General features: G+C 42.1%; 1 protein-coding gene across 1 annotated transcript in view; it reads right to left on the bottom strand.

The window, feature by feature from the left end:
- The window catches only part of LOC309686516 (chloride channel protein C-like), a gene marked incomplete at both ends in the record, with an annotated part of 84,620 nt that extends 71,102 nt beyond the window's left edge, over nucleotides 1-13,518 (bottom strand). Inside the window, 6 exons of the mRNA XM_082499224.1 lie at nucleotides 714-957; nucleotides 3,640-3,732; nucleotides 6,817-6,992; nucleotides 7,992-8,072; nucleotides 12,222-12,351; nucleotides 13,268-13,518. Of these exons, the coding sequence (XP_082355350.1) occupies nucleotides 714-957; nucleotides 3,640-3,732; nucleotides 6,817-6,992; nucleotides 7,992-8,072; nucleotides 12,222-12,351; nucleotides 13,268-13,518 (975 nt within the window). The remainder of the gene's footprint in view (nucleotides 1-713; nucleotides 958-3,639; nucleotides 3,733-6,816; nucleotides 6,993-7,991; nucleotides 8,073-12,221; nucleotides 12,352-13,267) is intronic.
- Nucleotides 13,519-22,300: the final 8,782 nt, after the last annotated feature.

Raw genomic sequence — 22,300 nt, 5'->3', positions numbered from 1 at the left:
AGCTTTCTAATTGATCTTCAAGTCAAATACAAAGACAGATATTTAGGCAAGAAGAAGTGAAGATCACGATACCTGCACATCGCTATTGAATCATCTTCCAACACAAATAAGCGAAAGACATGATAATAAAAGCAACTATTTTTAGGTGGACACAAGATAAAATTCAAAGATCAAGGTTGTGTTGTGGTGGAAAGAATAAAGTAAAGGCAGCTGAGGCTGAAGGTCACTGCTGTTGTGCAACCAAGAACAAACAGTGATTATATGTTTTCAAATGTTTAATCTGTAAGCACAAAGGAACAAGGCACAGTACAGCAATGTCTGCAGCGACAATGGAGACCTCAAGCCAACTACAGAAGGAGAGGACACCCCATTTAAGAGCTTCTTTGCTTTTCCCTTTACTTCAAAGTATCCCTCTCCTATCCAGCACCAAAACAGAAAATTACCTTAATAACTTATATGATTAGCTAATAAGCAAACAGTAGATGCTTCATCTATTTGTTCGCTTTAATTTGGAATAAACTAACTCTGTGTTGTATGTAAGTGATTACCAGATGTAAAGTGTGAAGGCACCATATCCACTGATCCAATAATTGTACATGTACCATCCTTCCCCTTCTCAGGCCCCTTTCCCCACCACTCCCCCAGCAACAATGCTGAAAGAGACAAGCCTAAAACCCTGCATCTATTTCCTCCCACACCCACACAGTACGTACCCAAAATATGATTCTTTTCTCTGCTTCAAAAAATCCGAAATGACCTCTGTAAACAAACCCATAGAGAGAAGAGGACAGTAAATCCGTGGTGAAGGTGGCCGTCAAGCAGCAGAAGAAGGTTTGCCAGGCCAGCCTGATGTCCCAGAACGAAGACACTTCTTCTAATGTGAACAAGAGCCCACCGATGGGGGCACGAAATACCGAAGCTATCCCTGCTCCTGCACCAGCCGTAATGAAACTGCGCCTGCAACAGGTAGAAGAGTCAAAATTCGGATAACGGGAAAAAAAAAACCACACAGGAACAAAAAACTTCCATAAACATGGTTTCCTGCCAAAGCTGGGTTTATGGGGCTGAACTTAAAGACCTGTTGGTTTATTTTAGGGTTATGAGAGTTCCTTGCATCTCTAGGATTTATGTTCAGGTCTGTCTGTCTTGACCTCTGGCTGTGACAAAACCCTCAATCCTGTAACATCGTGTGGGGACCACTACACTGTGCCAGTGAGCTGCTGAACTAGTGCCGACCAGGCTAACGTCAGGCAGATGGGCCACTTCATACCCTGGAAGCAGTGCAGTCACAGGGGTGAAATACTGCTGGGGAAAAAAGATAAGAGAGTTTGGGATTCATTAGAGAATCAGAGTACAGCCCCAGAGCCTGTAGGCTCAACATGCCACCTCAGTCAATAAGTGTCTGAGAAATCCCCAGGGAACATATATGCCTTGTCTCCCTCCCTGTAAAGGCATGGAGCTCCCATACACCCCGAAGAGCAACAAAATTTTGTTGCTGTAAACTGCACTAGGAGCTCAAATAGCAGATATCAGCACTATGAGCCAATTCTGGTAAAGGGAAGAAAAAAGAAAAAAGGGAAAAAAAGAAAAAAAAAGGAATGAAAAAGAAAAAAGATTAAAAAAAAATAATTATAGTGTTGTAAAGAAAGGCATTAACGGTCAATCCTCCTTTATACATTTATTATTATTTGCTTTCCCACACACAACATAATTTTCTTTCTAAGGCACCCATTGCATTATATGAAAACAACATCCGGCCTCAGACAAATGTTACATTTTTAAGGAAGGCCACAGTGTGCAAAACAGAGGGAAGGATATAGAAAGAGGAAATAAAATGATGCTTGAATTTTGCCTCGGAAAATTAGATTCTAGTCACCAGTGCTCCCCAGCTTATACAACTTGCATCCTCTGGATGTGCTACCTGAGACTTCAGGGATAATTTGCAGAAGTGCTGAGCATTCAGTACTAGCTGAAGTCAACAAGTACACAAAACACTTGGGTGCTTTTAATATTAAGAAGTGCCAAGTTGTCAGCAAAAAAAAAAAAAAACAACAGATCAGAGTCATCTCCAAACATTAGGGGGCCCTTTTGACTTATCTGTGGCATCCACAAGTTTTATCAGTACAAAGATGGGTGGCAACGAGGATAATGGACAGAAGGGAAAAGGTTAGAGAGTTCGTGTGTCAAAGCCCTTAACAAAATCCATCAGTAAAGCTACGTAGGCAACTTCATGTCCGATATATCCCAACTCATAAAACCTGAGTTAGGCACTCTTGAACATGTATTTTTACTTACACGTTGTATCTTCACAGTGACATCGTTTTCAGCAGCAGGGAATGCAAGAGGTACTGCACGCCACATTAAAGGCTGGGCGAGTTTTGCTTGGACATCTCCAATTTCTTGCTCCAGTCAGTCACACGTGCCACATGCCCCACTAGTAGTATCAACAATTAAATTGGACCCCTCCTACACATCCATTACAGCTGCCTGACGGAGGGACACCTGGAGATCCTTCAACATCCTAACCCTTGCCGAGTTACTGCTCTGCCTGCGACTGTACCTGGAGAGGGTACATCTCTTGAGCCTACTGAACTCCAAAAGATACCAGAGTGGGAATCTTTCATACTGGTCTTTGTAAAGAAGCGAGGTCTTGCTTAGGCTTAAATTTGTCTCTGCTGCTCACCAACAACCCTCTCTGTGAAGGGGACTTCCACACAACCTGTCTCTCCCAGGATGGTTCCTGACTGCAAGTTAACACTTCTTTCTAATTATACTATAATTGGATCCTGCAGAGAACAACAGAAGTTCTCGCTGTTTCTCTTACCGCAATTGCTGATTTGTTCCATGACTAACATTTTGTTTAATCAACACGTCTCAGATTTATTTAAATGACTGATCTTAAAAGGCTAAAGGCAAAGGAGATCCTGTATCTTCCCTGTAGCACTTTATTTTTTTTTTAAGCTACAGATAGTTCCCAGTGGCTGTTCGTTTGAATTCTTTGTGTTTCTTTAGGAAATTAACACATGGGAGTCTTTCTTTTTTTTCCTCCTCACTTTAGAAAAAAAAACGAAACAGTATCGTATAGGGTTTTGTGTGTCAACATGACAATAAATACCATCCAGGAGACAAACTGGTTTGCAATTTCTTTTTCTGGAAACTAATCCTATTAATTTCCATAGAACTGTTCACAAGAGAGAGCTTAGCAGAGGTATCGCAGACGCATACGCAGAGAAGAGCCAGATTAAAAAGTGTCACAAACAATTTACTTTTTCAAAACTAGAAAAATAAAGCAAGGACCTCTGCGCAAATTCCTTATACAACCCAGAAGGCAATGGGAAATGGTCTTCAGTATTAATGTACTATTTCCCAAACATTCAATAAAACAACTTGTGAACCTTCTTTTAATTAAAGAACTTTAAAGTTGCTTAATTAAACAACTTTCTTTTAATTACAGTGGGTGGCTTTTTCCCCGTTCCAAAGTGACAGGCAGCAGAAAGGCTGAAATATTGCTGGTGCAGCATCTTTGTTTCCCTTCCAGATGCAATGGGCTTACCGGCAACTTGCTGGACAACGCCGGGGCACCAAGAGCCGACAGCAAGGTGGCCCCCCCAGAGCCCCACAGCTCTGCCCATCACTTACTTATCAGCTGAATTCCGAAACCTGGTGAAGATCGGGAGGTGAATGCCAAGGGTGTCCGACTGCAGCTGGCTCAGGCCACAACCCAGGATAGCACTAAAAGTGATGTTGTATAATTGAGAGCACTCTTTTGGTAAATTATTCATAAATCAGCCACGGTTTAAAGGCAGGGGAGGACAGAGCCTTAGCCAGCACGCAGCAGCAAAGCTAGATTGGTTTCAACAGATTTAAACATGGAAAATGTTGAATACGTCTTTTAAATATGCAAAGTCCCATTGACATAAAGCAGGAGACTACCAAAGACTTTCAGATTCTTGACTGAGAGATTTAAATGTCTCTTTTGCAAAGAGGGTTGTGATGATAGACCACAAAATGCCTTTTGAAGAACTGCATGTTAATGTCTACCCAAGTGTGGTGACACGTCAGACTATAGCCCATCGTTTCAATCATCTGTTCCCAGGTTAATGACCATGGCAGCCAGAAGAGTCACACTTCTAACAGAAGATGTGTAATGATTTAAATTATTACAGCGTGTTCCAAGGCAGTGCTTCAAACTACATTTAAATGGGGAATTAAAAAAAAATCCAAACCCTTAGTGAAATGAAAAATCTATTCATTGTATAATCTTGGAAGACTTTTCTACAAGACTTAAATTAGGAGCCTTAACAAATCTCTCGGAGGCTTTTAGCAACTTACGCGTGTTTATGTTTAATAAAAATGGTGGAGGGTTCCAGCTAAATTAAATTAAACTAGCTCTTAATTCCTATGTTTTGAAAAGGCATCATGTTAATACCATGCTGACTTTCTTCATGGAAATATGATTCAATTCTTTGGCTCATGCATCACTATTACCAACTCAGCACAAAGGAAAAAAAAAAAAATAAAAAAAAATTCACAGCTGCAGCCTTTGAACTCCTGGAGACAAATGTCTGAAGGCGAAGAAAACAAAAAGAAACCTAAAGGGAGAGTTAAACCTTAGTAGTCATTGTCTAGAAGGTTTGTGGCTGCCTCTGACTAACCATACACTCCTATTTTTGAACATCTGAGTCATCCCTCAAGGTGCTGCACCTCAATGCAAATAAATACATAAATATAAACCCACGGAGTAACAGAAAATGTGAAAGGGTGGTGGGGAGGAAGATAGGTTTGGTCAGGGTGGTGAAGAGGAAGAGAACAAACCTCAAGGATGAATACTATAAAAACCAAAGAGGATCAGAAATAAAGCAGCAAGCCAGCCAACAAACAAATCTATACCATATTAGCAGAGACCAATTTTACCATCTCTACTCAAGATATGGTTTAATAATGGTAATAAAGCACAGCAGGATTCTTCTTTAAACGGTGAATAAAGGAAATCATGTCACTTACCAAAACAGAAAGGCCAAAAATCTGACCTGCAGTTACTAAGTTTGGCTGTATTCCAACACAGTAAATTTTAAGAACCACTCTGATCTACAGAGCAGGACTGGGCAACCCTCCTCTCCCCTTCTCACAAGTCCCTGGACCACCATAGAGTGATGGGGATTCTCTTTCTTTGTATAGTGCAAGGGGGGATAAAAACATTATCCTTCAAAAAGACTCTGAAGTCTACTTTTCCCTACCTATGAACATAGTATTACACTACTGCACGAACAACAAGCAGCTCCAACCTGACTTGCCACCTGCTATCTGCAGAGCTTGCAAAGTCGTGCCTGGTTTCTGTGGTCACCCTTAGCTGGCACTGGCAGCTGCCATGTTTGCAAGCTGGAGACACAGACCCCAAGGGCCCACCTGTCCATCACTGTGTACCTCGCACGGCCACTTACAGCATTTCTGCAGATGCCTGTAAAATTGTTGCCACTTTATGCCATCCAGAGAGACACGGACAGGCTGGAGAGGTGGGCCCAAGCCAACCTCATGGAGTTCAACACGGCCAAGTGCAAGGTTCTACATCTGGGTTGGGGCAATCCCAAACACAAATACAGGCTTGTTGGGTAATGGATCAAGAGCAGCCCTGAGGAGAAGGACCTGGGGGTGAAACAACCAAAACCTATTTTTAAGTACATGGACATCCCCACCCTCCCTACCCACCCTCACCCTGAAATCCACTATAACCACTTAGTGCCAGTAAAGGAGCAAAACTCGATTGACGAGAAGCTCAACACGAGCCAGAAATGTGCGATCGCAGCCCATAAGGCCAACCGTATCCTGGGCTGCATGAAAAGTGTGGCCAGCAGGCCACTGGATGGGATTCTGCCCCTCTACTCCACTCTCGTAAGACCCCACCTGGAGTACTGCATCCATCTTTGGAGTCCCCAACATAAGAAGGACATGGACCTGCTGGAGTGTGTCCAGAGGAGGGCCACGAGGATGATCCAAGGGCTGGAGCACCTCTCCTATGAGGAGAGGCTGAGAGAGTTGGGATTGTTCAGCCTGGAGAAGAGAAGGCTCCCAGGGGAACTTATCACAGCCTTCCAATACCTAAAGGGGGCCTACAGGAGAGTTGGGGAGGGACTTTTTACTAGGGCATGTAGCGATAGGATGAGGGGGAATGGCTTTAAACTGGAAGAGGGCAAATTCAGATTAAATATTAGGAAGAAATATTTCACTTTGAGGGTGGTAAGGCCCTGGAAGAGGTTGCCCAGAGAGGTTGTTGAGGCCCCATCCCTGGAGGTGTTCAAGGCCAGGCTGGATGTGACTTTGGGCAACCTGGTCTAGTGGGAAGTGTCCCTGCCTATGGCAGGGGGGTTGGAACTCGATGATCTTCAAGGTCCCTTCCAACCTAAACCATTCTATGATTCTAGGATTTTGCGCACAGCCCCTTGAGACTGGCTTTATTTTTATACAGACTTCGCATAGGTAAAAGCAGTTATATGAGATGCAAAGCAGACGGCAGGCCATAGCTGCAGGACAGGTTGCTTTTCAGAAACAAAACTGACTGCAGGTGTCCAGATAACTGCTTGCTGAGCCTCATGGCGAACTGTACTGGGGAACCAAACCGGTATTTCTAACACATAGTGAAAAAATATTTTTCTTCACTGCATGGCATGAACAGTTCTGTTAATGCAAAGGAGTGGACAGCACAGGGGAAAAGAATTCCCAATGCAGGGTATTTTTATAAGCCAGCGCTGCTACCAAGACAGACATTGCAAACCCATACCCTCAGCCTGATAGCCTTAACTTTTGTCTGCTATTTCTTACCCCAGATGGATCATGGGACCTTCTGGCCCACAGAAGAGCCCAGAGGCTACAGCCAGCACACACGAGACAAACGTCCCTAAAAAGGTCTTGATGTTAAAAAGATGTTGAATAGAAGTGCCATTCAAATATCCAATGATTTCTGGCAAGCCAGATGGTGAACCTGTTGGGCAAAAGAACTGCAAAGGGGGGAGGGGGGGGGGAGAGGGGGGGAGAGAGAAACAGAGTCAACAATCATTAGATGTTAGATGTGTCTATGGACACGTTTTTTAAGTCCAGCCCCCACCTTGCTCTGCTCATGAACAAACTTTCCCAGAATTAACAGACGACTTAAACACATAAAACTTCTGGCTACACACAAAAATTCAAGCTCCCAATAGTGTTGCTATACATATTCTGGGGGTAATGAGAGAAGAAAACAACGGACGAGGGCACCTGCCCCAGCCCCCCACCATCCTCCGCGATGCCTGAAGCCAGCCAGCCTCTTGTCTTTGCACAGGCTGTCTGCAGGGCAGGGTGTACGTGTGAACCTGCGTAATTTGTCCAGTCAGTTCAGACTTTAGATAGCTTAAAACCGGTCAGTTATTACCCACATAACAGCAAGCTCCCTTCCTACTGTTGCTGGATTTTGGGGGAAATTCAGTAAAACTTTCACTTTTTCTCTCACCTATGCTGTTAATTGCCTGTCTATAATTAAATTGAACGCAGCAGGACAATAAATGACAGAAAGGCTCAATGTTTTAGCCTTGCTGTCTCATAAAAGTACTGATCAGGGCTACAAGCGAGACACACATAGCACAGCAAAAGATCAATCTAAAACCAACAGTAACTTTTATATGGACTGATGGTCTTTGGCTTAGGCCCCTTCCAAACACCAAGTTTTCACAAGTTACACCAGCTGCCACTTGTGTTTATTCTATAAACACCACATGCTAAGTGTAAATTGCATCGCCACCAGCACTGATTTCACCCCAGACACTTTTATACAAGTTATAGGTGGTGGCATCCAGCTTTAGGCTGAAGGTTAAGAAAAACCTCTCCGATTGGGCTGCATAATAGGCAGGGTTGTTTTTTTTTTTTTTTGAAATAAAATACTGAATTAACCAGTATTCGGAAGACCAAGAGATTTGGTTTATCACAGCATTATAGGCTTGTTGCGTAGGAGACGTAACACTTACCAGCACTGAGCCTGAAGAGAGAACCACCATGGCCAGCCCAATCCCAAGTGCACACAGCCAGGTCATGTGGATGTTGCCATCCTGTCCAGTTGACAAATAGATTAATACATTGGCACCTACAGATCAGGTCCCGCTTTTCAACAATCTTTTGTCCCACAAATTTCTGCAGGCAGAAGGTGTACCACAGGATAAAACCAACACAAGCAGTGCAGGCTCAGTCTTCAGAAGGACGGGAGTGAGCAATGGTAAGGTGAATGATGACACTCAGAATCAAGTCATGCTTTTTCCAGGACTTTTGCCCATCTCTAAAAACACTATAAAGGATACACTGCTACTCTTCAAGGCCCTTTTCAGGTCAGAAGCAGAGTTAAAGGACCTTAAGAACATGCACAAGAAAACACCAAACGATGTCTTCAGTAGACATTTTGCCTGAATGGAGGCTTTGAAGTCTTACATCAGTAATTACCTTTATGAATTTGCAGCTGTAATCAGTACACAGAATATACGTGAGCAAGCTCTTTCCTGCTTTACTTTAACTGAAAGGACACCTCTCATACTAGGCCTTCTCACACTTAAAAAACACGTTTGTGTCTCCCTGAGTTTTTGGTTTGTTTGTTTGTGCTTGGGCTGACCGCAGTCATGCTGTCTCCAGAACTTCTCAGCTCCCACATACATTGCCGCCTTCCGCAGTGCACAGCTGTGATTCATTGTGTGAGCCGGTCAAACACATCCCTTGCATTTCTGAGGTCACAGCGTTACAGCCGGCCACCGCAGCCTTCCCGGCAGCATGTCCCGTCAAGGCTTTTGTAAGTGCATCGTGCAGCACAGCTGAACAGCAAAGCAAAGTGCACAAAAATTAGTTTTGCTCATCCGCAGCTGAAGGAGGTATGTAGACAGGAAGGTCTTCCAGGGCAGGAATTACAAATTAGTACTGATGTCACAGCCTGTGAGAGCTTACCTCCTGTCCCTCTGTATTAGTTTACTACAATAGGACAAATTTTATAATACAACAGGAACAACAGTGTGTGTTAACAGTTGTGATGCCCTGGAGTCAAACTGTGGTTTCTTTCCACATATTCTTTATTTATACATAAGTGTGTGTATATATACACACATGCAGGTATATACACACAAATGCATATATACTTGTATGCATGTGTATTAATCCACTGTTTATATATTTTATAAACATACATATAGTTTGTATATAAGAAACCCCAGTGAAATAATATTCCAAGAGAATGATATGTACTTTCCTCATGGAAAACCTAAACTTGTTCGTTTCTTGGCTTTTCCCTGTGATATATTCAGCCTCCATCTGTTCCAAGTCTTCCCTCGCATTTCTGTGAAGTGACTGAGATCTGTCCTTCAGCAGTTGGCAGCATTATACCATCGTCTAGATTTCACAGAATAGCAGAGGACGCATCCATGTCTCCCTTGTACTGGAGAGCCCAGAACTGGACACAGGACTCCAGACGTGGCCTCACCAGTGCTGAGTAGAGTGAAAGGATCACCTCCCTTGACCTGCTGGCAACACTCCTCCTAATGCAGCCCAGAAGGCTGTTGGCTGAATGGCAACACAATCATCTGGTCCATCAAGCACTGTTTCCTTCTAGTTTTGCTTTTGTCTGCAAGTTTTCTGAGGGTGCACTCTGCCCACCACCCAGGTCATTAGTGAAGATATCAAACAATGGCCCCAATATTGACCCCTGGGGTACACCTGTAGTGACCAACATCCAGCTGGACTTTGTAGCACTCATCATAACGCTCTGAGCCCAGCAGATCTGCTAGTTTTAAATCCATCTCACTGTCCACTTATCTAACCCATACACCATCAGTTTGTCTATGAGGATGTTATGGGACACAGTGATGAAAGCCTTGCTGAAGTCAAGACAAACAACATCCACTGCTCCAGTCATCTCATTGTAGAAGGCTATTACCCACTGTAAATCTATGCTGACTACCCCAAATCACCTTCTTGTCCTTCATACAGTTAGAAATGGTTACCAGGCTCTATCACATTCCCGGGGTCAAGATAAGGTTGACTGGCTAGTAGTTCCCTGGATCCTTCTTGCCCTTCTTGAAGATAGGGGCGACAGGCTTCCTCCAGTCCTCAGGAACATCTCCTCAATTGCCATGACCTTTCAAAGGTAATTGAGAGTGGCCTCACAATGACATCAGCCATCTCCCTCACAGAAGGCATCAAGTATCTTGGCCTTTTCCAAGTCCTTCATCACCAAGTCCCCTACCCAGTTCAATAATAAGCCCACATTTTTCCTAGTCTTCGTTTTCCTGCTGATATACCTGTAGACACCTTCCTTTCTTGTTGCCCTTCAACATCCCTTATCAGGTTCAACTCCAGGTGCACTTTAGCTCTCCTAACCCCATCCACACACACTCAGTGTCTCTGTATTCCTCCTGGGTCACCTGTCCCTGCTTCCACCTCTTGTGAGCTTCCTTTTTATGTTTGAGTTTTGTGAGGAGCTTCCTGCCACTGTTTGCTTGATATCCTGCGCATTGGAACAGTGCGTTCTTCATCACGAAGGAGATAATCCCCGAGAACCACCAGCCATCTTGGACCCCTATTCTCTCCAGGATGTTTTCCTCTGGGATTCTTCCAAGCAGCTGTTTGCTAAAGTGCTCTCCTGAAGTCCAGAATTGTCATCCTGCTTTTTGCTTTTTCCTTCCTCATCTCAGGATCCTGCATGCCACCATCTCACGGTCACTGCTGCCCCCAACCTTCACATCCCTGACCAGTCTTTCCTTGCCTGTAAGTACAAAGTCCAGCAGAACGTGTCCCCTCATTTGCTTCTTGATCATCTATCAGGAAGTCATTATCAATGAACTCCAGAAACCTCATGGGTTGCTTGTGCCCTGCTGTATTGTCCTTCCAGCAGATACTGGGGTGGTTGGCCAAAGATGCCCATGAGAATCTGGGCCAGTGACCATGAGATTTCTTCCGATTGTCAGAAGACGGCCTTGTCTAATTTTTCCTGAGCTGGCATCTATAGCAGACACACACGACAACATCATACATGTTGGTATGCCCTCTAACCCTGATCCACAAGCTCTCAGCTGATTCTCATCTGTCCCAAGGCAGAGTTCCATCCATTCCCACTGCTTTCTCACAAAAAAGAGCAACTGCCCCTCCTAACCATTCCAGTCTGTCCTTTCTAAAGAGCCTGTATCCAGCCACTGAAGCACTCCAGCAGCATCAGCTATCCCACCATATCTGTGCAGACAAGGAGCTCATCTGCCATGCTCCAGCCTCAGCGAGAGGCCCCAGGCACTGCCTGCAGCCCCAAACCTGCAGAGCTGCACCCTCCCTCAGGAGCTTGCTCTGGGTTGTGGCCTCCGCTGCGTCACGGGTAGTTTGTCCCCCAGGTGCTGGGGACCATCTCTGGCAGGTCCTTGCCACCATCGCTGAGCACAAAAGCACCCTCAGCCCAGACCCTGGTGCCCTTCTGCACAAATTGCTGTCTCTGCTGGCTGTACACCATGCATGATGGTTATACAGCCCCCCCTTGCCCCCGTCACCGGCTGACAGGATGCCAGAATGACCCTCCCTGGTCAGGATTCAGTGGGAACAAAAGCTGAAAGCCTCTTTCTCATAAGAAACTCTTCAGTATTCATACTATCTACCACAGCTATCACAAACCAAGTGAAAATTTTACCACCTTCTTCTCTCTACAGGTGAGAAAAACAAGCAGTCAGGGTCAGAGATGTGTAACATTTACATTGGTTTTAGCCATTCAGTGATTTTACCACCACCATCCCAATTATCACAGAGATGACGATACTCATCAAGAACAAATTAATCATTCCACAATAATCTACTATAGCATTAGCAAAAGATAGCTGTCCCAGACTTAGAAATAACATATCTGATACCAGGTCCACATTCCCCAAGTACCTTACGAGAAACCTAATCCCTTCCCTTGGACATCAACAATACCTAAAGCCCCTGACGTACAAGAGGGAAAAGGAAGGCCACAATATGTTAAAGACTGCCTTCATCAATCTCATGAGAAGACCACCATCAGATATTATACTGTACTATAAGCTAAGTTGTAGCAAAGGACACCAAAACATGCCGACACTAAGCACCGTGGGATATCTGACGTCCACACCCACCTAGACAGGCAGCACCTCTAGTCAGCTAAAACTTCACAGTGGGGATTTTCTAAGAAACAAACACAGAAGAGGTCACTCTGACTTTCTCTTGCTCACCTGCAGGTAATTTTCCACCAGGTCCCATTTCAATTTGATGAGAGAGTCAATTATCTGATGAATCAAAAACCCCAGCATCCCAACTGTTGTTCCGATTAGCCCCATCAGCAGCCATCGATCCCACTCTTTTCTAGAAACAGGAAAACACAGTTACCTCTCAGCCTATAGCACAGGACTATTTGCCACGCTTCCTCTCGCAAGTGCGCAAGTTCCATTTTTAGAGCATTTTGATTACTAACTGTGGCTGCATGAGCAAGAGGCTGGTTTTGCCAATATCTCTTTAAAAAGTGTTCAGTCAACAAAACTCTACCTTCAGGTGAAAGCCATTTCAGTTTGGGTAAGGAACACGGTTGGACTGTTAGCTTTGGGGTTTTTTTTTGTTGTTGTTTTTTTTTTTTTTTTTTTTTAATATAAAAGTAGCAGTGCAATCTGCTTTCAGATGCTGATTGTTTGATGCCATCTCATAATTCAATTATGTGACTCAGTAATTAAGCATTCAGAACTCATATCAAAGTAATTCCTGTTTTCTCCTACTGCAACTAATGCACTGAGCGGCTATCACGTAAATGTGCAAACCTTTACCTCCGGTTTCTGCCTTTCCTAAACTTATACTTCTAATAATAATTGTGCATCAATAATAATTTCTGATTTACTTCTCGTATCACCTAGGTCTAGAGCACCCCTACTGACATTCAAACACCACGTTTCCTGCAGATTACACTAAGAGGCAGTGAATTGCAAGAAAAGTCTCAGTGAGAGAAAATTCCCCAAAACCTCTGCAAAGTCTCTTCCTTTTAAGTTGTATACATTGAGTAGTTAATAACACCTTTTTTTTTTTTTGCACATTCAATAATTTTTCAAGAGCAAAGGCATAAGCACTTTCAAAAAATGCTTTTAATCAAAGTTGCTTGCCACTTTGCCCCTTTTTACATTCTATTCAAGTATTTTCCTACGTACAGAAACAATAAGTGATGTTTTCTTAATTCCTTCTGCTATCAGACATCTCCTTGGATTGTCCAAATTAACAGCATTTAAGGCAAGTTTACCTGTATGTTTTCTCTTGTAGCCACTTCTTATAAACTTCACTGTGTGAAGGCAGATAATCCAAACTCTCATGGGTTATCAGGTGTTCTCTCTCCTCCTCCTTGCAGTGATTATATCCTGAACTGCTTCTGCTGATGCTGCTTTGCCTCCTAAAATCCTGAGAATTAATCAAATCAGGCCCGTGATCTTCTGCCATTAACATCTCCTCTTCACCATTTTCCACGGGTGTCCTATAAGAAAAAAGTGATGACATTACAGTGGCCTCCAAGAATCTTTGGGATGCCAACAAGAATGATGTGAGTCTCCTTGAGACTGAAAGAGAGAGGAATGGAAAACTACATGAGTATGGGGTATTTTTCAACACAGAGATTGACTGGTTTGTGTTTGGCCTCAGTTTGCTGTGGCTATGCACAGACCCAGCCCAGGCGAAGCAACGAAAACTTGTCTGAGCTGGAGCTCTCTGGTGAAGAAGTGACTCCAAGAACAGACCGACCCCGTAGCAAGACTATCGCACCGGCTCCTCACTGACTGTTCAGAGGACAGGGATGTCCAAGCCATAGGGGCATTGTCTGTTTTAAAGAGACCACTTGCTGTGCTTTGGGCTGCCCAAAGATCTTGATCCGCTAATCTAATCACTCACTGTAATTAAATAAAACAAAAACTAGGTTGCAGTGACAGTCAATTAAACCCTGAATTCTCAGGCTTATATAGGCACCCTAAAAAAGCTTATTCTCTAACACCATTTCCTTTGAACTCATATGCCAAATTTCTTTTTAGATAGATAAAACCCAAACTCACTACAGCTCTGATACTTTACCCAAGGTAGTTTGCAAGTTGGCAGTTCAATCAAACCAGAAAAAGACTTGATTTGTATCAAATATTTACTGTAAAGAAAAATCGGTAACATGCTGTGTGTTTGCCACCTCCAAGACGTGGTTTTGGTTACAGAAGACAGAGCAGAGAAAGATTGCTGCTGCTCTCCACTTACTGGCATGTGGAACGATTTGGAAAGGCCTTATCTCAAATAACGAGGAAACACAAACAGCTCCTGGTTGTCAGTTAGTGAGTACTAAATGGCAAGAGAGGAAAAAAAAAAAAAAAAAAAAAAAAGACCTTTACACAAGCCACATGCAAATTATCTGAAACCAATCCCTATGGTTTTTGCAATGCCGAAAGCTTCCTTGTGCTTCACTACTTGCACTTCTCAAATGTAACGAAATATATGGTCAAGGCAATACTGCCCGGGGCAGGGGGGCACCTCCACATCAGGAGGTGGCAATGGCCTACGTCCAATTTCTTATACCATGACTGTGATTTTTGTGCCAGCTCAACCAGGCATTTCGTTCTAGAGATTTCAAAAGCACTATGCAAATTCCAGACCTAGCAACTCTCAGTCTCAGAAAAAAGCAGGAGTTAAAGAAGAGAAGAAAAGTGCTCTAGGTAGAAACCAAAGACTTTAGAAAATAATTGGTGCTGGAAACTGTGAATGGCTACAAGCAGCAGTAAGTGCATTAGAAAAGTTAACTTCACTTTTCTTACAGATGTAGGGAAAGAAATTTAACTTCTCTATGGATGTATTGGTGGCAAAGATATCTGACAACAAACACGTTGTGTGATCAATTAAATCTCTCCAGTCAAAGGTGAACTGAGGAAGAATAGGCAGGTTCTGACTCTGACTTTGACCTTTTCTTATTAAAAAGTGGTAAGTGCTTTATTAAACACAGCAGCTCAGACCTTAGTTTGGGGTTTAAGCACAAAAATGTTTTGAGATTAGACTGCTAATTTGTGCTTGTACAGAAGTGGGGTTTAACTAGTCCTATTCCAAGTTTAAAATGCAGCAGAGCAAAGCAGAGCCCAGATGAGAAAAGCAGGCACCTGAGCAGAGGTCCTTGCTGGGACCCTTCCACTGCTTCATTTGGGGATGCCCAGTCTGACTACTGCAAGGTCTCCATTTAGCCCATTTCTTTATTTCTGGAACACGGGAATTTGTATGATGTCATTTTCTAGTTGTGTTAGATCAGACTGGTATATGTGAATAGATCTGGGTATTACAGAGATTGCAGATTAAACAGAAATCCAAAATCCACTCAAATATACAGAAAGAGGGGGAAAAAAAAAACCACTCTGAAACTAAAGCTATCTTTCAAGGGGAAAGGGATGAGGCTAAGTCACACTGCTCACAGACAACACAGATGTACCTCATTCCACGTCACCATGATTTGTTATGCAAACAGGATGGCTGGTTTTGCTCAAACAGGAATACCATTACCATCCGTAAGAGCATACCTGAGCGTCTGCCTTTGCTGTCCCCAGTTGCCAGAAGACCGAAGCTGACAACTCCTCTTCCATCAGACAGGAACCCAACCCGGTCTCTGCAGCAGCGGCTCAGCTGTACTACAAATCCTCACGGGCACCCACTCATGCATTCAAATTTTAAAAGACAAAATGGAGTAAGAATGGGTTTTCAAACTTTGACCCTGAATTTTTTTTTTTTTTTTTTCTCCTCCACGGGCTCCTCTATAGTTAGCTTACACCCACCAGTACACTCACTTATCTGAAATACGTTGCATGAATCTCTGAGAACCAGCGCACAAATGGCCAGGGTCTAAAAGCTAGAAGGTAAAAAGCAGAGAGATATTTGAGACTGCAGAGGGGCACAGCTGCATCCCAGAGATGCAGGAGTTGAGACAACTCTACAGAGGACAGCCAAGGCGCTACAAAATACATGCACATACAGGGAATTCATTCATTATCTTACAACGAAACCTGAAGATATTTTCCCTCCTTAACAGAAAAATAGTTATTTTCAGAATACTTAGATGAAGGTAAACGCAGATTAGGGTTGTAAAAGCACTCTGTGCCAGAAATTACTTTGCTGGAAATACATACTGCTTAATTGACCTGTCAGAATTTGACCCAAAACCTATGTATTTTGGCTGTCATTGTTAAATATGCTCACACACATACACGCACACCTCCCAGTGCCAAACATGAGTTTTCATCTTTCTTCTGCAAGGTATTTTGGAAGGGGTATTTTGGAGTCCTGTAAAGTCTGCTAAGTAATAGCCTGCTTTCTGCGGTAAGTTTTCGTCTCCAAACATCACACAAGGACCCCTCTGCTTATCCAGGAGCTTCCATAACTCAAATCTTGGCATGCATAAAGGCAACCAGATGCAATGACATAAGAATACCTTCTCAATACTGGAAGATAAAATCCCCCCCCCTGAGGAGAGCAGAGAATCCAGGCTGTGACCAGTTCCCAGATATTCCGCTCATTTCTGACTTCGATACCTGCTTCTGCAAGGCTTGCTACCTTACTTGTAAGTGTTCTTACCTCACAGGGATCACAGCTTAATTGGGAACTGCTGCTTTGGAGACAAGGAGGGAAAGGAGGAGTCTATATTCTGTGTTCATCACCGCAGAAAGCGAGGAGCTACACGCTGCTTTGAGTAAATGCTTTAAGGATTCAAGTTATAAACCCAATTTTACTTAGTCAGGGGAGAGTTATGAAATACCAATGTGGGGAAAAAGCGTGCTTTCAGGCTGCGAAGACCCTGTTTGGGAGCCACAGAGCTCCTTGTTCCCCTCCCAAGCAGCTTCCATGCAGACCACGGGGCTCCTCGCCCAGGGCGAGGGCAGAGCACGGAGGGTGGGCAAACACCAGCACGGCGCTCTCCTCCTCAGCAAGCACCAGCACTGAGTGAGTCTGCCTCCAGTTAGGACCTGAAAAGTAGCTCCCTTAAAATTAGAAAGATCAACAAAGGATCCGACCACTGCTATATGGTGATCTGGATTACAGGTGAGGTGGCGGTGAGCAGAAGAAAGGCAGCTACCACACGATTGTGACTAGCTGGCCATTCCAACACAAAGCTTTGAGCTACCCCATCTAACTCCTCTCCCAAATGACTGGGGAGAAGGAGCAATACAATTTTATTTGCCTACATGTTTTGTAAGTGTGAGAGTATATGCATACGTGCACATGCATGTGTTCTTTATCCTTTAGAAGACCAGGGTGGAATAATCCCAACCAATACCGTGAAAATACAAAATAAGTATTGCTAAATTATAGGCACAGCAAATAAGAACTACCCTCCAAACAGCATTAGCGATACAGCATGAATTTAATCCCAAAACATTTTGCCACTCATCTTTAAATAGCACAGACATAAATCAGATTCCAGCTATTTCACAGAAAAACACCTACAAAAGAACTCTGACTCTTGCTATGGTTGTACTAAACCACTCCTGCCTGGGCACAAATTACCAGTCACCCATATTTCTAGATGGCTATATAATGTCATTTCAGCTGTGTAGTAGTAGGCATGTAAAAACCATATACTCAGTCGGCACCTTAGTTTTACAACGCAGAGAACAGCCTATATTTTTAATGGCGTCAGGAGTTGTATCTACTTGAATTATCTGAATTCCCTCCCTCTCCTCTGCCCCCTTGTCTTCAGCTACAGACTCGCTAGTGCATGATATCAGATTTCTGCATCTGTCAGGTAAAGCAGTGCACCACTTTTACTGGCTTCTGTTTTGATAGTAATTACCATACAGATACTACAGAATCATAAAATCACAAAAACACAGGAAAGCATTAGAGAGTGAGAGAATGTTGTTACACTGAATGAATAACACCACAATTCCAAACAAATCTGAAGGTAAAACTGAAGAGTATTTGAAATGCCAAAAGAAATAGTTACTACTCTAAGGAACATGAGCGCTTCAGAATATTAATTTTTTTTTAACAGATTGAATGCAGGGCGGTAGAATGACGAGCTTCTGAAGCAGTATTCTATTCACAGCACCCCACTCTGAACATCAGAACCGTTACAGTACTAATTGAGGTGACACTCAGATTTTAAATAATGAGTGTTTAATGTGCAGTCTGAATGACAGCTCAAGGAAAGTGATAATTATCCTAGTGATTGAATAGTGATATAAAAACATCACTAACTAGAAACATCACGGCTACAAGTTTTCATTTTACATTATTTCAGTACTTCAAAGTTACAGCATTTAAGGAATGAAAATATAGTACTTAGCATAAGAATTTTGCTATAAATGCAATTACTCATACATTTGATGCTGACTGTATGGACATAGATGGTTGAAATATGTTCTGATAAGGTTGTAACAAATCTAATATATTGTTACAGGTTAGTAGTACCATACGAGATCGTAAATTTAATCTGCGAATCTTCATACAGGAAAGAAAAAGTTCATACAATAGGAAAAGGTTTCAGAAAACACAAACCAAGATGACTATGTCTCCACGAATCCTGAAACCGTGATGTTGTGGCAAGGAGTTATTTTAGAGATTTCTCAGAAGAGGATGGTCCCATAGTTCAAAGCGCAACACACCACCCAGAGATGAGAAATAACGCTCTCTCCTGAAACTGCGGTCCAGCGAACACCACAGTGGAAGAAACTGTCAGCCAGAAAAGGCAGGGGTCAGGGTTGCTGGCAACTCACCCAATATCATGACAAAAGCAAAGAGCTTTTAGCATGGACTTTTCTCGTTAATGCTATTGGCTCTATTAACTACACACATCCATTTAAACTTAACACTGCCTATCACCAATAGCCGAGATTAACCTGGGAACTGAAGAACCAGCGGCAGCATCGCACACTTCCAAGCTCTTGGTTTACACAGCTCCTCATGGTGGCGAGTTTTGCATATGACAACCTACAAGAAACGGAGTCATCGCAACCTGCTGTACTTCACCACGATGTTTAACAGTTTTAAATGCAGGAATATTCTATCTCAAAAAAGTGAAAGAGATGCATAGACCTGGGTTAAGTTCTGTTGGGCCGAATTTATGGAGTTCCATGTGCTGGTTCATCTCCCAAAGTCATTCTGCGAGGCTCAACTCTTGCTCCCATATTAACCCAATTTTCATGGCACTGGAAAGATCTGCTAGAAACACTCTGCCACATCTTCATGGCAACTTCACAGATCTACTGTTTGAGCTGTTCTCATTCTAATTGTAACAGCTTTTATTCCTGTGACAACTGGAAAAAAAAAAAAAAAGCCAATTTTTTATGGTCTAATCTCAAGTCAAGTCAGTAATGGATGCGTTTACCTCTACTGGGTTTCTTCTTGGTAGTTTTTAACCAGCAGAAATTGCAGAGGGAAATCAAACCCTTCCCCATTCCCTTTCTCATTCCTGCATGCTTAAAAATATAATAATATTATAATGATAATAATTCAAAATGAAACCAGCCAATGTGTTATATCAGCATACCTACACATCTATAATAATCACCAGGGAGCAGAGCTGGAATAAGCACAAGCAGCTGATGAAAACCTTCCCTGTTCATGTCTGCATAGCCATTCCTTTAGTATTTCCCAGTTAACAAACAGTATATATATTTTTTTTTAACTCAAACTGCATAGTTTATACATTGTAAACCCATGTTTACATTTTAGCCATACTGCATATATTAAAAGCAGAAGGTTGGGATGCTTCCGTTAAGAAATGGTGAAGTCATAAATTAGAATAGAAAACATGCATTATATCAAGAGATCCCAAGCACTGGTTATTTGTGCATTATCTCAACATCATCCACTAAGTTACCCATTTATATAGTTTGGCACTAATATAAATAATAAAAGGGGTTTTATATTTATTGCTATTTTGAAATGGTAAGATTGGAAAACTTCGTGGAACTGTGAATATGGGAATGCTACTTGAGAGCTGGTATATGACATGTATTTTATAGAATGGAATTCACTGTACACTCATTTACAACTGCTTATCAATTGAGCTGAAGGTATACATCCATTGAGTAAAAAAAAAACAAAAAAACAAACCAAAAAAACAAAAAACCACACAAACACAAACCACCCAAACAAAAAAAAGCATTACAAACTGCATTAACATTAGTGTAATGTAGAAAGCCAATACTTTAACCATTGAACTGAGTACTCATATCTATGGAAGTTGAGATCAGCTAGTGAAATGTGGGGTTTTGTATTTTCTTAAAACAGCATACGTAGTTATTTTCATACTTCCAGCATTACAAGGAATGCATCCTTCATATCATTCCAGCCCATCATCAGTTGGGTCTGCAACAGAAAAGGTGTAACACACTGTTTCAGGGAATAACGCAATCACTAGAACCAGTAAAAGGAGAAAACCCTCTCCCACAACTCTTTCATTATGTAGAGTTAACACAGATGCATTAACAAGTTTTAAAGCTTTTTTTTTTTTTTTTAAACTATTATTAAAGACGTCAGGCATTCATCATGTTCCTCCAATAGCTCCTCACCTCAGAAATCTCCCTAGGCTTCACAAGAGTTCTGAACATATTATTTGAAAAATTTATGAGAAACCTATTTTGTCCCACTGCTTCACTTCTATCCGGAATTTTACTTGCATAAAAGACAAAGACCAACAGTAGTTTTAAGTCACCTTTTTTTTGTTCCAGTAACACGTATTCAGACTTGCTTAATATCAGTGTATTCCTCCTTCTCTAGCAGTCGAGACTAGCCACACCAGGGGCAACCTGGCTGCGTTCTCAAAAACTACAAGGCCGAACAGAAACAAGTAGTAGTCAGACATCCTGCCCCTGTCATAGGACGACTACCAGGTGGCCTGATGATAGTATAAGAGAAGTGTAATAAATATTTTTAGGCCCCGAAAGCTAGTAAACAGGAAATAAATTTCAACAAACTCACCACATAAGTAACCATGTAAAACACAAATACTTGTCTAAATGACACAGTTTATTATTATTATTATTGTAGTTGAACAACCGTCATAGGATGCACTAAAATTTTCCTTTAGGTGTCTCCTATACAATAACAAACATTTAGGAGGAACGTGCATTATGCATTCATTTCATAATAGTTGAGGGCTTCATTCCTGACTCTGTCTTGTTGGCTGTCAAGTATTCTCAACTTGCTTTCAGGCAGATGAGGGCAATCAAGGCAGTTGGTTGGTGCACACCTTGCAACTTTTTATGTACTCTGATATCAATGAGTAAGGCACATTATTTGTAACACGGATATTTCCACAGGCTTCCTCATTATATGTTAAGGTTTACGAAGCACAAATTGTACCATCTTTGGGGTTTTGTTTTGGGGTGGTTTTTTTTGTTTGGTTTTGTTTTTTTGTTTGTTTGTTTGTTTTTTCTTTGCTCCACAGTAAACCTATCCTTCCCTCAAACGACCAAAACACAAGAACTTTGGCAATGTTTCAGAGCACAAAGCTAGCTTAAACCACAGGTGATCACCACCAACGTGATATGACTTTTCAAATGCAATTGGAAAAAACATCATATTTAGAACTTTTGCACTTTGCCCCTCACGCAACTGGCTTAAAATGGTGCTCTGCTTTGCAAGATGTGCAAATACAGTTTTGAAAAGAAAAAAAAAAAATATATGCATTTGCTAACAACAGCAAATTCAAATCTTGCCAAAAGAACATAACACAAATTAAATACTTGTAAGAGGACAATTAAAATTCTGTTATCTAAGTAGGTTACCTAAGAGAAACCACAAGAACATGAGAAAACAAATTACTAAGCAAACACCAATCAGACACTGATACCTGTAAAACAACATAACCCTTCTGGAGGAGAGTGAGGAGCAGTGCTTCAAAATCTTCTTCAGGTAATAAGAGTTTTGAGGAGGCTCTCAACTTTATGCAATAGTCAGACATTTTAAAAATTCATTAATTACACTTAGACTTGTTCCAGCGTGAGCAAAATGGAAAAGCCAACACACTTAAAATCACTGCAGGAATATTTTTGCCGTCATCCTTTCTATCACATACCCTGGTGTCAGAGATCAGCTCAACTCCCTCCACCACTTTTTTTTTTTTTCTTCTGCAAAATGTCTTTGCTTACAGCTGGATATGCAGATTTTCACAGATAGAACTGGTTAGAGTACAGACAAGGAGGAATAATTTGCAGGATCAACTTGCACCACATACAACCAAGCGAACAACCAGCCATTTTTCATGCTCTGTGAATAAGTCAGTCTCTTAAATTATGTTACCAACCATTTAGTAGTCTGTGAGTATTTC

The sequence above is a fragment of the Vanellus vanellus genome, assembly GCF_965231255.1.
Source record: "Vanellus vanellus genome assembly, chromosome: 2".
Classification (NCBI taxonomy): domain Eukaryota; kingdom Metazoa; phylum Chordata; class Aves; order Charadriiformes; family Charadriidae; genus Vanellus; species Vanellus vanellus.
This window is presented reverse-complemented; position numbering and strand designations above follow the sequence as displayed.